Genomic DNA, 14,580 nt, shown 5'->3' with positions numbered 1-14,580 from the left:
GTTTATCATTGTTACAATTGTCCAGAATGTTTTAGTTTCATTGACGTTTGAGTAAGTATGTTCACTATCATTAGATCTCTGAAAACAAATTTAACTTTGTATGGTTTAAATATGCACCCCTTTTGTCAATTTTCAACGCACCCGTAACACTTATTACAGTGAAGACAGTATCACAAACAACACAAGACTTCTTGTTATTCGAGAGATTCAAAAAATTTGAATGAAATTATCTAAGTTTCCGTTCTGACAGATATACAGGACAGATATACAATGGTTTGGGTCTCATCTGCATAGAAGGGTGTCATTCACCTGTCAAACTGTCAATCAATAAGATCTGGATATGATAACACCGTCATTTCTCCACAGACCAAACACAGCTATCCCATCATTTCCATATATCCGAATGGCAACGTATCTAGATGGAATAGATCCGTTTATCTCCAAGTCTCAATCTCATAGCCAGGATATCATTTGCATTTGAAAAACAATTATCTTCGAACAAAAAACATGGCAGAAAGCACTGAAGAATAAAACATAAATTTTCAATGAATTGATAATTCATAGAATACAAAATACGAAAGGACTTAAAATGATGAGAGATTATGGGTTTGGCGTTAAGGTTTGGGTGAATTTTGAAAACACATCGTCTTGACATTGTGCAACTCAGTAAATACCCACAATGCATGTCCAGCCATTTTCAGCCTGTTCGTTCCACAATGGATGGCCTGTCAAAATTGTTTACGGAAAGGACACCAGTCTACGGAAGACAAACTGAAATTCTTCTGATTTGTTTGTACAAGTTAAATGTAAAATTTCGAAATAGAGAGTCCAGTCTTAACATACATAACCAAAGAGGAGTTTAAATATTTATTCGATGCGATTATGTTTGCAATGCTGGTTGGAGAAATGGCTTGCTTCTTGACAGTTGAGTTTATTTTTTGTTTTCTGTTTGAGCTCAAAATGACAATATGCTCCTTCACAAACACATTTTGTTTGAGGAAATTCTACAAAGGTTCTTCTAAATTTGAAGAATGAAATAATGAAAAGAAAAGAATGTCCAGTCTATCACAGCACTCATGTGTCTACACGGAAGTCATTGCACAAAAAACATTATTCTCTGATGCAAGATAATGAAAAAAAATGAAATATCAGACCCAAAATGTGAAACTTGTTGGAGAATCAATGTGAAATATGAACTTGCTACAAGGTTATGAGAACTCTATTTGCACATCCTTTATTTATAGTCTGTCTGAACTGAAGCTCCAGGCGTGTTCTAGCTGTTGGAAATACCCCCTTCAAGTAACGGCAAAATGAAAGATTGAGCGAGAACAGGAATGGTGTGTTGTTATGTCAAGCTCACATGGAGTGAGTGAGTGAGTATGGTTTTACGCCGCTTTTAGCAATATTCCAGCAATATCACGGTGGGGGACACCAGAAATTGGCTTCACACATTGTACCCATGTCGGGAATCGAACCCGGGTCTTCGGCGTGACGAGCGAACGCTTTAACCACTAGGCTACCCGACCGCCCCTGCCTTGTCTTATCTAGAAGCCAATCTCACAAGGAACAATGTCTGAATATGTTGCTCCCTGACAAAATGAAGCAATACTGATCACAACAAATATAATCTGAAAAATAAATACTTTACAGAACTGATGAAAATGTTAAAAAGTCACTGATATCTGAAATATTGACATTTATCATTAATTACAGGTTTCTCGAGTTTGAGATATATATCGTTTGATATCATTTCATAATTTAGATTGGCTGCTTGGACGTATATGAAGTCAGCTAGAGATTGGATGACATCTTATTATAAACTACTTTTATCAGTTAGACAAAAGGGTAAAACAAGGTCCTAAGTCTTACGTCTAAAGTTTCTAAATATTTCTTTAGACAGTTATAAAACAAACTTAACCGTATATTTGAATGAGTGAAATGAACACCTTGTCTGTGTTTATTGTTATATGAAACTTTATGAAATAATTGGAATTTTTTCAGAGGATAAATAAGATCTACCCATGTTTCATTTGCCATCAAACATATCAGTAGGACTGGCTATAGATCATACAGATCCATAATCTCTAATTAAATATCGATCAATTATGGATAAATATTTCAGAAGTAACTTTTAGCAAATATGCAAGAAAATCCCGAAAGAAATCAACATACTTCCTGCCACTGGTGAGTAGTGAAAAATTTATACATAGATTATTTTGCGGACATGTGAGATATAACAAAAACAGTTGCTTTTTGTCTTCGACAATTGACATGACTGACAACAAGTGTGTTTCCGTCTATCTAAACTTTTTTTCATCACAACAGTTGATGTAAGTTATTATTGATTACAACAATTTCATATCGATAATCGGTAATATTTCTTCCCATCGATGATAATTCTGATTCTCAATACTTTTAGCCAGCCCTACATATCAGTAATCGATAAAACTCTCAAATATCCTTGCCAAAGTCACAAACAGATCAAAGTAGAGCAATATATTGTAATACATATCACAATACAGACTGAAGTATAGCAATATATTGTAATATACATATCACAATACAGACCGAAGTATAGCAATATATTGTAATACATATCACAATACAGACCGAAGTATAGCAATATATTGTAATACATATCACAATACAGACTGAAGTATAGCAATATATTGTAATATACATTTCACAATACAGACCGAAGTATAGCAATATATCGTAATACATATCACAATACAGACCGAAGTATAGCAATATATTGTAATACATATCACAATACAGACCGAAGAATAGCAATATATTGTAATACATATCACAATACAGACCGAAGTATAGCAATATATTGTAATTCATATCACAATACAGACCGAAGTATAGCAATATATTGAAATACATATCACAATACAGACCGAAGTATAGCAATATATTGTAATACATATCACAATACAGACCGAAGTATAGCAATATATTGCAAAATACATTCCAGGCACTACACAGTCTAACTAACACTACAACAGATCAGTTTCATGGCGTCACATCAGATGCTAAAACTATCATTTCACTCTGTGTCACACATTGTGGATCAGACACAGCTTATTGATACTGTATTCGCCATAATAAGCTCACTGGGGGCTTTGAAAATTGACAAGGGAGGACGCTTATTAAAACCAGTTAAATTTGTTCATCGAGCAGTAGTGAATAAACTTAGTTCAAAAATCTATGAAACAAAACCTTTTTCACGTATGGTAATAAGGCAATTCTATGGGGTTTATAAGAAACATTCGTATCTGCACTTGAATCGCATATGGCATTTATATGTTATAAAACGCATTCTGAAAAGATAACATAACCAGAGCACCAATCATACTAATTCTTACAAAAGCAAAACAAAAGGACACACACATTTGCCCCTAAGCATGATAATATTTTAATACTGGTTATTAATTCATCATGTTTACAGTTAATCATTGATCTTTGCCTACTTATGTTCTAAGACATGTTTTTTACCATTAGCCATGGTGGGTTGGCTAAAAAAAACTATAGACAAATGTATTCCCCGGATTGTGATTGTGTATCTCACAGAACTCTCTGACTACATTCTTTACCACAATAGCTATAAGATATTTAGCAGTGTAAATTTCAACATTACGATGGAAAAGGACTGACAATGAATTTGATCAATGAAAACTAAATGCTGCACAAAACCTCAGTGGTTTATGATTGCGTAGCTCTCATGATAAGAAGGATTTTCTTATTATTATTTCAAATGACACAGAAATGATATTTTGTAATATTAAGTCTTTGTGAATGGCTGGCTTCCGTCTTTGTATTTCAATAGTTTCTTACAGTTTTCTTTTTTCATGGGATTAATGTTGGCATGGAGAATTCTGGTTTGTTGCCAGCAAATATCGTGGTCAGGATGGTCATAATATGGTTATTTTTGTACATTTATCCAACCTTTTGTAAACATATGAGCATGTATATATATGTATACATACGGATCATCTAATGTAAAGAAAAACGTGGTTGCTATTTAGAAACAGTTGTCATGTATTCATCATCTTTCATGTTTTGTTACAACTATACGTCCCAGAAGTGGAAGCTTGTCCCGAGAGACAACTCCGTTGATTTGTCCCTAGGGGTATCTAATAGGCCCTATACCCTACCCTTTGTGTTGCTATGTTTCTGTAAAAATCTGTAATATAGACAGGCAAATATAAACTGTCAAGTTAACTTTTAGTCTTTGCAGGTGGCACTCATAAAGATTACTTACAGATCAGTGGGTGCTTATTGGATCAATGCGCCTAAGACAGTGACAATGGTGACTGTTTTTCTAAGTACAGGTAAAATATTCAGACAATTAAAATACACCAATTTTCAACCGAGGAATATTTGCCTGACTGTGGGTACAATGTTACCAATATTCAAGCTGTATCCTAGCAACCTGTAAATAATTGTGACAAAGCAGTGGTTGATGGAATGAGCAACGACAACATCCAGAGTAGACATTGTAACCAGCCAATCACCAATTGTCAGCACCTGACAGTGTTGTACTGCAGACCTATTCTGCCTCAGATCCACAAATAGATTTTCTTGATGGTAGTATGCAATTTACATGAGATTGTTTACATGAGCAATATTCCACCTATATGAGGGCGGTCTGTTAACAATAGAGTCTGGACCAGACAATCCTGTGATTGACATCATGAGCCCATGATGGATCCACGCAATTGGGATACGATGACATGCATCAACCAAGTAGAACGAGCCTGACCACCAGGTCCCAATAGTCGCCTCTTACGACAAGCACAGTCGCCTTTTACGGCAAGCATGGGTTGCTGAAGACCTATTCTACCCCGGATCTTCACGGGTCGTGATAAAGTGTGACAGTGTGACCCTGTGTGTCAGTACTTACTTCTGTGGTTCATTGGGGTCCTTCTTCTTCTTCTTCTTGGGAGTCTTCTGTTTCTTGGCAGTGGTTGGAGCTGACACTGTAGTTGTTGTTGTGGTCGTGATGGTTGACTGTACTGGGGCCTGTGCCGTTGTTACGGTGATGACACTGGGAGCTGTTGGGGCTGTTGTTGCTCCTGACCTCTTCAGGGACATCAACTGAAAGACGAAGACAATACAATCTCAAACTGACACAAGACTTGTTCTCCCAAAAGGGTTATAAACTTGGCCCTATTGCAAGAATCTACAGCATAACATTCACATATTTAGCCATTCAATTCTGTCCCCTTACACTACATTCACTTCAAAAGGGAACACATTTTAGATCTTTACCTAGTCAGGGCATTTAATCATTACCTTCACATCTTGCTTCCAAAGATTTACACAAAGATGTTTTCAATAACTCTCCCAGCCCCACAAAGAAGACCACTGAAGCAGTTCCTTAATGGCTGACCCTTAAAACAGTCACCCATGCTTACAGAGGGTTGTCCAGTGCAAATTGTTGAGGAGGGGGTCACACCAGTATGTGTTGGGGAGGGGGTCACGACAGAATGTCTTTAGGAGGGGGTCAAGGCAGTTTAGGGAGTTGGGGGTCATAATTGTCATGTGTTGGGGGGAGGAGATCAAGGTAGGAGGGTGGGTGAGTGGGCTGGCTTCAGTGGGTGGGTGGTTGGTGGTTGGTCATTGTTGTCATCAGTGGGGGTAAGTGGTATGTCAGAGGGGTCAAGATCGTCATACACAGGGGGTTATTTCATGTTTGTTTGTTGTTTAACACCGCACTCAGCAATACTGCAACTATACAATGGCGGTCTGTAATAATCAAGTCTGGACCAGACAATCCAGTGAGTGACAGCATGCATCATCCTTATCCTGTTAGTCGCCTCTTACGACAAGCATGGGTTGCTGAAGTGGGGGTTATGTAGAGGTAAAAAGCTTTATAAAATTGAGGTGGTCATAGTATACAAGTCCCAATGCTTTAAACCAATATCCAATGTACCACATACTGTAGTGTCCTTGAAAATATTGTCAAAACTTTTTTTAGAACAATAGTGACAATGTTTTGTTAAAGACCATCTAGAACGTGCTTTGTGGGAGTTGTGGTTGGGTGTTAGGGTCTGAACAACATACTTACACAAAAATATACCATTTCAAAACAATATGAACCAAACAACACTATCAACACTCTAGCAATTTAATTGTTGAGAACACTGGCCTGACACAAGGATAAAATACAATATGTTCTGCCATATGGGTTTTTTTTCAATTCAATTTCATTCAATTTTCACGACCAATTGAGCAAAATTAATTTGTCAAAATGTCCTTACCAAGCTGGGCTTTACAAACTAACACCATGATAACATACATTCCTGAAACATGGCAGCCACAACTCACATGACCACTCAAATTTGAAATATTTTTATAACTCTTATTTAAGTTTTATTCATAGCGTCCACGTGGCCTCCCTTTCAATGAAACAAGATTGAAGAATAAATCTCAGACTGCATAATACTCATATTTTAACTGCCGCATTGTGAGTTCACAGTTGCGAGCAGGTGAGCACACACACACGGAACCAAGATGGCCGCCAGTGAATGGATCACAAAGCCACCCCAAGACGGCCTTACAATTACATCTGGTTCTGTGAGTGCAGGGGCCGTACTCTGGGCTTTATCAACCGCTACAAGGAATTGTGGGAGTGCTCCGTCATGACCTGCAACTGTTTGTATGGCAACAAGTTCAAGCACTTGTTAACGTGGCAGATGCACATAATAGAACCGAAACCCCACCACATAAATAAAGTCAAAAACAATCTTGTGCAGATCTCCTATCTACTATCAGCCACAACTAACGTATTCTTGCATCCATCGTTCCCTCCATCACTGATGACTGAGAGAAAGCGTCCCCGAAATAAAGACGGGTTCAAATATCTTGCATTCATCTTAAATGTACCATGACCAAGATCTGTCATTGATGATATTCCCTTGTGTTGGCAAAGGGTTGAGATTTTGTCATCTATCATTGGTCGGGGTTATTTTGGAAATGTAAATGATCAATATCTAATATTTAAGACATTTTCCAGAAAATCTATGTAGAACCTTGAATAAAAATCTCAAAAATCTTACTTCTTCAAATTGAAAAGCTCAGAATGTTGTATGGTGTTTCATACAGACCTTAGAGCATATATTAATTAAACAGAGCTCCAGATAAGCTGCGTATCTGCGTAAAATACGCATTAGAAATTCAGAAATACGCAGTAAAATAAAATCCAAGCGTATCAAATACGCAACGAACATTACAGATACGCTACAAAAATAAAACTTGTGCGTATCATCAAAATATTGTGAAGTAACCCCGCGTATTTGATTAGCAAATCAGCACTTTATTTTGAAATTATAAACAGGCATTCCGTCAACCTTGCCAAACTCCACGATGACAGTTACATCATGATCATTTGCCATCACACTTTCTTGTGGAAGTATCGTGGTATTTTTGAGTCCTATAAAGCTCTCGAACCCACACGACAACAGTTTGCAGGGACTAGATGAATAGTTTTTAAATATTTACCTTAAATACCCACATGTGTAAAAACTAGTGGGTAACAGAAATTTGAATACCCAGATAGAATTACCGATACCCAATGATTTTAAAATGAATGGGTAAAATACCCACAACACCAAAAGCATCTGGAGCTATGATTAAAACAGTCACCAATACTGAGCAGCTGTTACTTATCCCCATTCTTATTCATTTCTAGGACTTGAGGTTCGTTTAATACTCATGTGTTCCCTTGTAGAATGATTGTTAACCTTATACCCTTTACTGGACTATGGGTTAGTCTATGGGTCGTGTATTAATGATGAGAGCATTTATGTGAAGAAGATTCAATGTATGACTGAACATTTAAACAGTATGTTTATCAAACATCTACTTTGGACACTTCCAGTCCATCAAAATTAAAAATGCAGGGTAATTGATAATTGGTGGAATATAATAAATAAAACAATCAATTGTAGCTTAAACTTCAAATTTTATCAGATTCAGTTCATCATTTTCTCTGAGCTAAACATTTGATGTTGGTGTAACTTATTGCATTTATGAGTTGTAAAATTTTCTGTTGATAAGCTGCTTTAAAAAGAATATTTTAATATAAAAAAAACACACAAAAAAACACTGTAAAACAAAACTATCGTACATAATATTTGCCTATTCTCTTTAGGTGACATTGTCACATTTCTAAGGTCATTGGGGGCACAGGTGGCCCAGCCTTCTATGACAAGAGTTGCGTCCCTTGGGCATGCCAGAAACCTATGATTGTGGGTTTGAATCCCGGTTCTCACTGATTATGTTTCTAGGTTTGTCAGCACCATACCAGTGCTTGTGGGTTTCACCGAGGTGGTTAACGTCTGAGGCCTGCATCACTTCGGGCTTTCCTCCCACATTAAGCTGACACACCGTGATATAACTGGAATACTGTTAAAAGCGGCGTTAACCCAACTCACTCACTCACTCTAAGGTCATTGGATTGTTTGAACAATCTATATTATTTTTTTTTCATAGAAAATTTATTAGGAGTACATTTTAAGACAAATTGTCTATCACTTATTGACATAGATAAAAACAATTTGTTCACCTACAAATTCTAATGGTCATAAATATAAAAAGATGACTCAAATATCCCCGTAATTTAATTACTATCCTTGACCAAGCCACCATAATAATACAAGCTGCATGATACATAGCTCAGGTGCAATGTTATGGATGAAAGTAAAGCCTGATTTCAACTGATGAAAATGGAACAAGCACTGGTTTAAGGCAAGATTTGTACCACGAAACTTGATTAGGATGGAGATATGAAACGTTTGAAAACTTTTTCCAACTTCTCTAAATATAGATTCACCTATAATTACAACAAAAGAAGCAGAAGCCACATAGATATCCATCTGTTTCGCTTCTAAAATCCTACCAAAGACCATGTTATTATCTTAACATATATATTCAAATGAAGACTTGTCCCCAACTCTTTCTAAAGCCTTGTCCTCAGAATGACATGACACAACAATGGCTCAAGCTTATACCAATATGCTGCAACAATTTCAATATTTTCTCAAAACACAACACAGATAAATGTGAAGAAATTGAGTTCTTTGTGAATGAAGGCTATGTTAGGCGAGTTGACGGACCACGACTACATTCATTGTCAGTTTGGAGTGCAAGGGCAAAGCAGATAAATAAACCCCCAAGATGGAGGTCGACCTTCCCTGCTTGCCATCTGACGGGGAGAGTTGAAGGAGGGAGCCATTACGACCTCCCTTGGAGAACTCTCAACACTCCAGTGGACAAATTCAATAGTCTTTTTAACAGATATTCCTAAATACAGACACTTAAATTATTAATCATATCTTTAACAGTTTTTAAATGTTTTGTGAGATTGTGGCGCTTGGTGATGTATATCTATTGGTATTTGCCAATTACAAGAGAAAGATAATTCCTGATTACCTGGTGATATAAAGTTTTAAACAATAACCTTTTTAACGTTGTTTTTTAAATTTTGACGGATCTCTTTCTAATCATATTCTGCCATGCAAGTGTTATCAGTAGATAAGAATTGCATATTGATCTTTTTCTCAGTCAACTATGACTATCTAGATTGATACAAAACAAATAAAAACTTTAAAAACATATTTGCAAAATATTTAACATTTGACCAAATTAAAACTGACAACGATTTTTGTGATTTAGCTTAGCAGTGTTGTTGTCGTGGAAACTCACCTGAGCCAATGGCAGACTATCATCACTATCCTCACTACTCTCTCTACTTGGGGACGATGTTGAGTTTGAACCAGGTGGTGAAGCTCCTTGTACAGCTGTCTGAAAACCGAGTTGAGTGGCCATTTGTGTCTGGCTGATGGTTGACAGTGACTGGTGGCTTGAGATTGGGCCTCTGTTGGGTATCACATCATGAAACATCGTCCCCGTGGAGGCCGCGATGGAGGCGAAGATGTTGTCGGCATTGGCGGCACTTGCCATAACACTGTTAGTGACGTTGATATCGGGAACGTCAAAGTTCTGAGGTGGGAATTTCGGAGCAATGGGATGCGGACCTCGCATCGACGTTAACGGTGCACAGTCTGCAGTTTGCATAGTCGGCGCCACTGTCAGTGCTGGGTTCAAACCCAGATCCAAGTTGGACAACATCTGATGGGAGAACGGCGGCTGGGAGGTGTTCCCAGAATTCCCTGATTCTTGGTCGGAAGGAAGTGGCAACACTGGGAGGTCAAAGTCCTCATCCCCGAAACTGGGTGTATGGAAAGTCTGCAAAATAATTAGAGACGTGAGCAATTGTAATAAACAATCGGCATTGTGTTCTTACATGCAGCCAACACCTAACAAAACAATTGGTCGCCAACACTGACAACCATCAACACTGCAACCATCTTGTGTACGTCTTCATTGTCTAAGGGGGCACGGTGGCCCAGCCGTCTAAGACGCCGCGATTCGCTGTGCAGAGTTGCGTCCCTTGAGCACGCCAGAAACCTATCATTGTGGGTTTGAATCCTGGTTCGCCCCGATTATGTTTCTAGGTTTGTCAGCACCATACCCGTGCTCGTGTGTTTCACCGAAGTGGTAAACGTCTAAGACCTGCATCACTTCGGATTTTCCTCCCACATTAAATTGACATGCCACGATATAACTGGAATACTGTTTAAAATAGGGCGTTAAACCCAACTCACTCACTCACTCATTGTCTAAATTGGGTATAATGCATCAGACATTCATAAACTCAGGAAAGGTTTAATTAATATACATAAGGATAGTCTTAAGTTTGAATGCTCTGTTTTTGAGGATGAAGAAGTTCTTGCACTGTCCCCAATATGATGATATACACTCTACATGTTTTTCTTCTAATATGATTAACTGTCACGACAAGATCCATTTGTTTATCAAATTAAAAGAAAACAATATCTCTGCTTGCATATCTGTTCATATGTTAAAGATCCATGTAAATGTCGAACATTAAATCACATTAAGTTCAGCTCACATAACCAGTACATATATGTACATTACGTAAGTAAATGTATTTGTTTCATTGATCTGCTTGCAAAGAGACCAACCAAAGATTGCCATTGTCGTTGTCACAATGTTGTTGGCATCCTTACATTAAGCTTGGCTGCCTGCCATTTCCATTTCATTTTTTGCTACTTTATTTCTTGTTGCACATGTGTTTTTGAATGTTTTTCTCATCAAAATGTTTGACTCACATCTGTCATGCAGAACTTTTTTAATCAATTCACCAATATTTTCTAAAAAAATTGCAATCAATAACATAAATACAGGCAAGCTACAGTAATGAATCATTCGTTTTACTTTTAGTTAAATGGTGACAGCCTCCTTGAATTCCCAAACAAGTCTGAATAAAACTAATAAAAGGTAAAAAAAAGTCAAACCCAAAATGAGTCATGGATAAAAAAAAAAGTCAAGGTAAATTATTTGAAAAATATATAAATTAGTTCAAAATGTCTTTATAGATCCATAACAGAAAATGAAAAACTAATTAATGACATCTGTGATCTTTTTATCAATAAAACTCATGACACAGATACCAAATATCGACGAAAGAGAGCAGTGCACATCGCTATAGCAACATCTCTCTAGAAAAAACACTGGATACTTGAAAATAATTGAGATACTTATTCTAATAAATAGCATTATGACAAAAACATCTAAACAAAATAACGCAAGAGTTTCATTGTCCACGTTTGTCATGTTAGCAGAATCCACCATTAATCCTCGAGCAGGTTTCCAAGCATATCGCACAGAGGATCTAACATATTAAAATGCCATAAAGTTTTATGTCTAAAAATCAATACCTTTTCACAATGGTCTTTGATTAATCTTAATTACATGTCCGATCATAAAAGGCAATGTCTCCTTTGTGCTGTAGCCAATCGATACAATAACAGAGGGAATCTTATTCAATTAATATGAATATTATGGTTCAACTCATGCTCCATTTACAAAATGTTATTGTGATTTATTACATCCTGAAAATTGCTAGAAATTAAAAAAGCCTATCAAGATGGCAAAATAAAACTTTTGCGCAATTTTTATGCCAAAATCTGATGAAACTGAGTGATAAATTGTGCCGGTAATAACACGCCTTTTGAAAGCCATGCTACCTGACGAGATTTTTACAACCAGTGATTAATGAAGCGCTCTTTGCTTGTCATTCGTCACTTTCTCTAAATTAACATCATCAAAGTGTTTCCTTTCAACGAGCCTGACTAACCCTCTCAGAGGGTAGTACGACATATCCGGGAACAAAAGCCGTATCTCATCAACGAGAGATTGGTTGTCGACAAGTCATTCAAATCTAACCAACCATTAAAATCATCATTTCTGGCTGCTGGTTACTGATCATGCTAAAACCAAAATCAAAACATTTCTTGCCCAATTATTGTGATGTGCAAATAGATCAGAGAAATGACAAAATACTGTCCTGCAAGAAAGGCGGCCAGCTTCAACAGAGGACTGGATTCAGTGATGATGTTGTGAATCGGATAAATAGCTACTGCCAGAGTTGTGTAATGAACTTCACAAGTTGATGACATCAAAATGTTGACTGATGAAGATGATGTAAGATGGGGACAATGGGACTCTGGAGCAACGCTGAGACTATACAAAGACAATTTTTATGGTGAGTGAGTGAGTGAGTTGTGTTTAACGCCATTTTTAACAGTATTCCAGTTATATCATGGCGTGTCAGCTTAATGTGGGAGGAAAGCCCGAAGTGATGCAGGTCTCAGACGTTTACCACTTCGGTGAAACCCACGATCACGGGTATGGTGCTGACAAACCTAGAAACATAATTGGGGCGAACCGGGATTCGAACCCACAATGATAGGTTTCTGGCGTGCCCAAGGGACGCAACTCTGCACAGCGCATCGTAGCACCTTAGACGACTGGGCCGCCCGTGCCCCCCAATTTTTATTGAGAGCGTACACAAAGGAATGACCTGCACAAATATGTCAATTTCTTTCTGCAAGCCTTCCAAAGGGCTTTTCAATTCTATCTCATGACTCGTCAAAAAGAATCAGAACTGGTGCAAAATAAATTGCTATCATGAAAATAACATTAATATTATTAATATTTTAACCTTTAAATTAATGTCCATTGTAATCACCATCTCCAAATAAATGTGTATTTTATCGTTTGTCATTTACGCTGACTGTCCCCTGACTATTGACTCCTATCTCCAGCCCTCCATTGAATGTGGACCAGTATCCGAAGCCCCTCCCGACACTGTGGACCACCACCCCAACCCTTCCTGACACTGTGGACCACCACCCCAACCCTTCCTGACACTGTTGACCACTACCCCCAAACTCTCCACTGACTGTGAACCACCACCCCAGCCAATAATAAATCACAGGCCCCTTTATCAATTGAAAATATTGAACATCAAAAGAAGAACAAGTATAATCTTTCATGCCTCACATCTGACATCTGGAAAAGTTAACAAAGCACCATTAGATTCTAAAATCAAGATTAATGCATTGAAAAACACATCCTTTAACAAACAAGCGCAATTAATTGTAATTATCTCCTAATTAAAGAGCATAACCAAAAATAATACATCTGTTCAAAGTTTTAATCAGCAAATGTATGGCCATTCTGCTGATGTGTTGATGAGAGGTACCAATGCAAGCACTACATCATTCCGCCACAGATGGAACAATTAGCGGCTGTCAATATATCAACGCCATGTTAACACCAGATGGTCATATCCCCACCTTGCATGTTATTGGTCAATTACTGCCAAATGTACAGCGCTGACAGAATATCAAATGAATACGGAGGTGGCATGACCGTTGTAAAACTGCACTCACTGATAATGGCTTAAGTAGTATCCATAGTACCCGAGAATTGTGGGAAATAAGCTTTGCCCCAAGAACCAACCGACAATATACCGTGACATATAAACCAATGTCTCTAGAAAGGCATATTTTTATCAATATTAGCATCAAATTCCATGTATTCTACTCAAAACAAGTCAAGGAACACCCACAATTGGAATGCTGTGTGCTGCACTTATAACTCGCCATGACAGATTAACTATGGTCATATTAAAAAATCAGGGGTTCATTAACTTATGTAACTTTACCTTTATCGTATGGTGAGGTGAGGTGAATGGGATTTAATGTCGCGTCCAAGATTATTGCACTTATATAGCAACGTGCATGCACGTGTGTGGCTGCTTGTACGAGTCCGGACTGATGCCGATTTATAGTGCCAGCACACTGAGATACCATGCCACAATTTAACATGAATACCCCACTCAGACACAGCATACTGACTCCAAGCCAACCAGTCCTTGTTTTAGCCTTTAATGCCGAGCGCCAGACAGGGTAACAACAAGTAGCATCTTTTAAAGTCTTTTGGTATTACGCGGCCGGGGATCGAACCCCGGACCTTCCGCTCTCCGGGCGGACGCTCTACCACTAGACCACGGAGGCGGTCCTTTATCGTATGGATCATTATCATGCTGTAATGTTGTATTCACTTTCACTGCTTCATCACTGATGCTACGAAGCAAAATAATTCTGTTGAAGCCATGGTGACAATCCAACTTAT

General features: G+C 37.8%; 1 protein-coding gene across 5 annotated transcripts in view; it reads right to left on the bottom strand.

Annotated features, from left to right (window-relative positions):
• Positions 1 to 14,580, bottom strand: part of LOC124149856 (TOX high mobility group box family member 4-like) — a 170,522-nt gene that overhangs the window by 8,224 nt on the left and 147,718 nt on the right. For all 5 annotated transcript variants that reach the window (XM_048397535.1, XM_046522754.2, XM_046523556.2 and 2 more), the window contains 2 exons: positions 9,718 to 10,260; positions 4,913 to 5,106 (listed from right to left, as the gene is read on the bottom strand). In XM_048397535.1, coding sequence (XP_048253492.1) covers positions 4,913 to 5,106; positions 9,718 to 10,260 — 737 coding nt within the window. The remainder of the gene's footprint in view (positions 1 to 4,912; positions 5,107 to 9,717; positions 10,261 to 14,580) is intronic.

This window comes from Haliotis rufescens, unplaced genomic scaffold (genome assembly GCF_023055435.1).
Source record: "Haliotis rufescens isolate VD_foot unplaced genomic scaffold, xgHalRufe1.0.p SCAF_17, whole genome shotgun sequence".
Classification (NCBI taxonomy): Eukaryota; Metazoa; Mollusca; class Gastropoda; order Lepetellida; family Haliotidae; genus Haliotis; species Haliotis rufescens.
The sequence above is the reverse complement of the archived record's forward strand: the minus strand, read 5'-3'. Positions and strand labels throughout refer to the sequence as shown.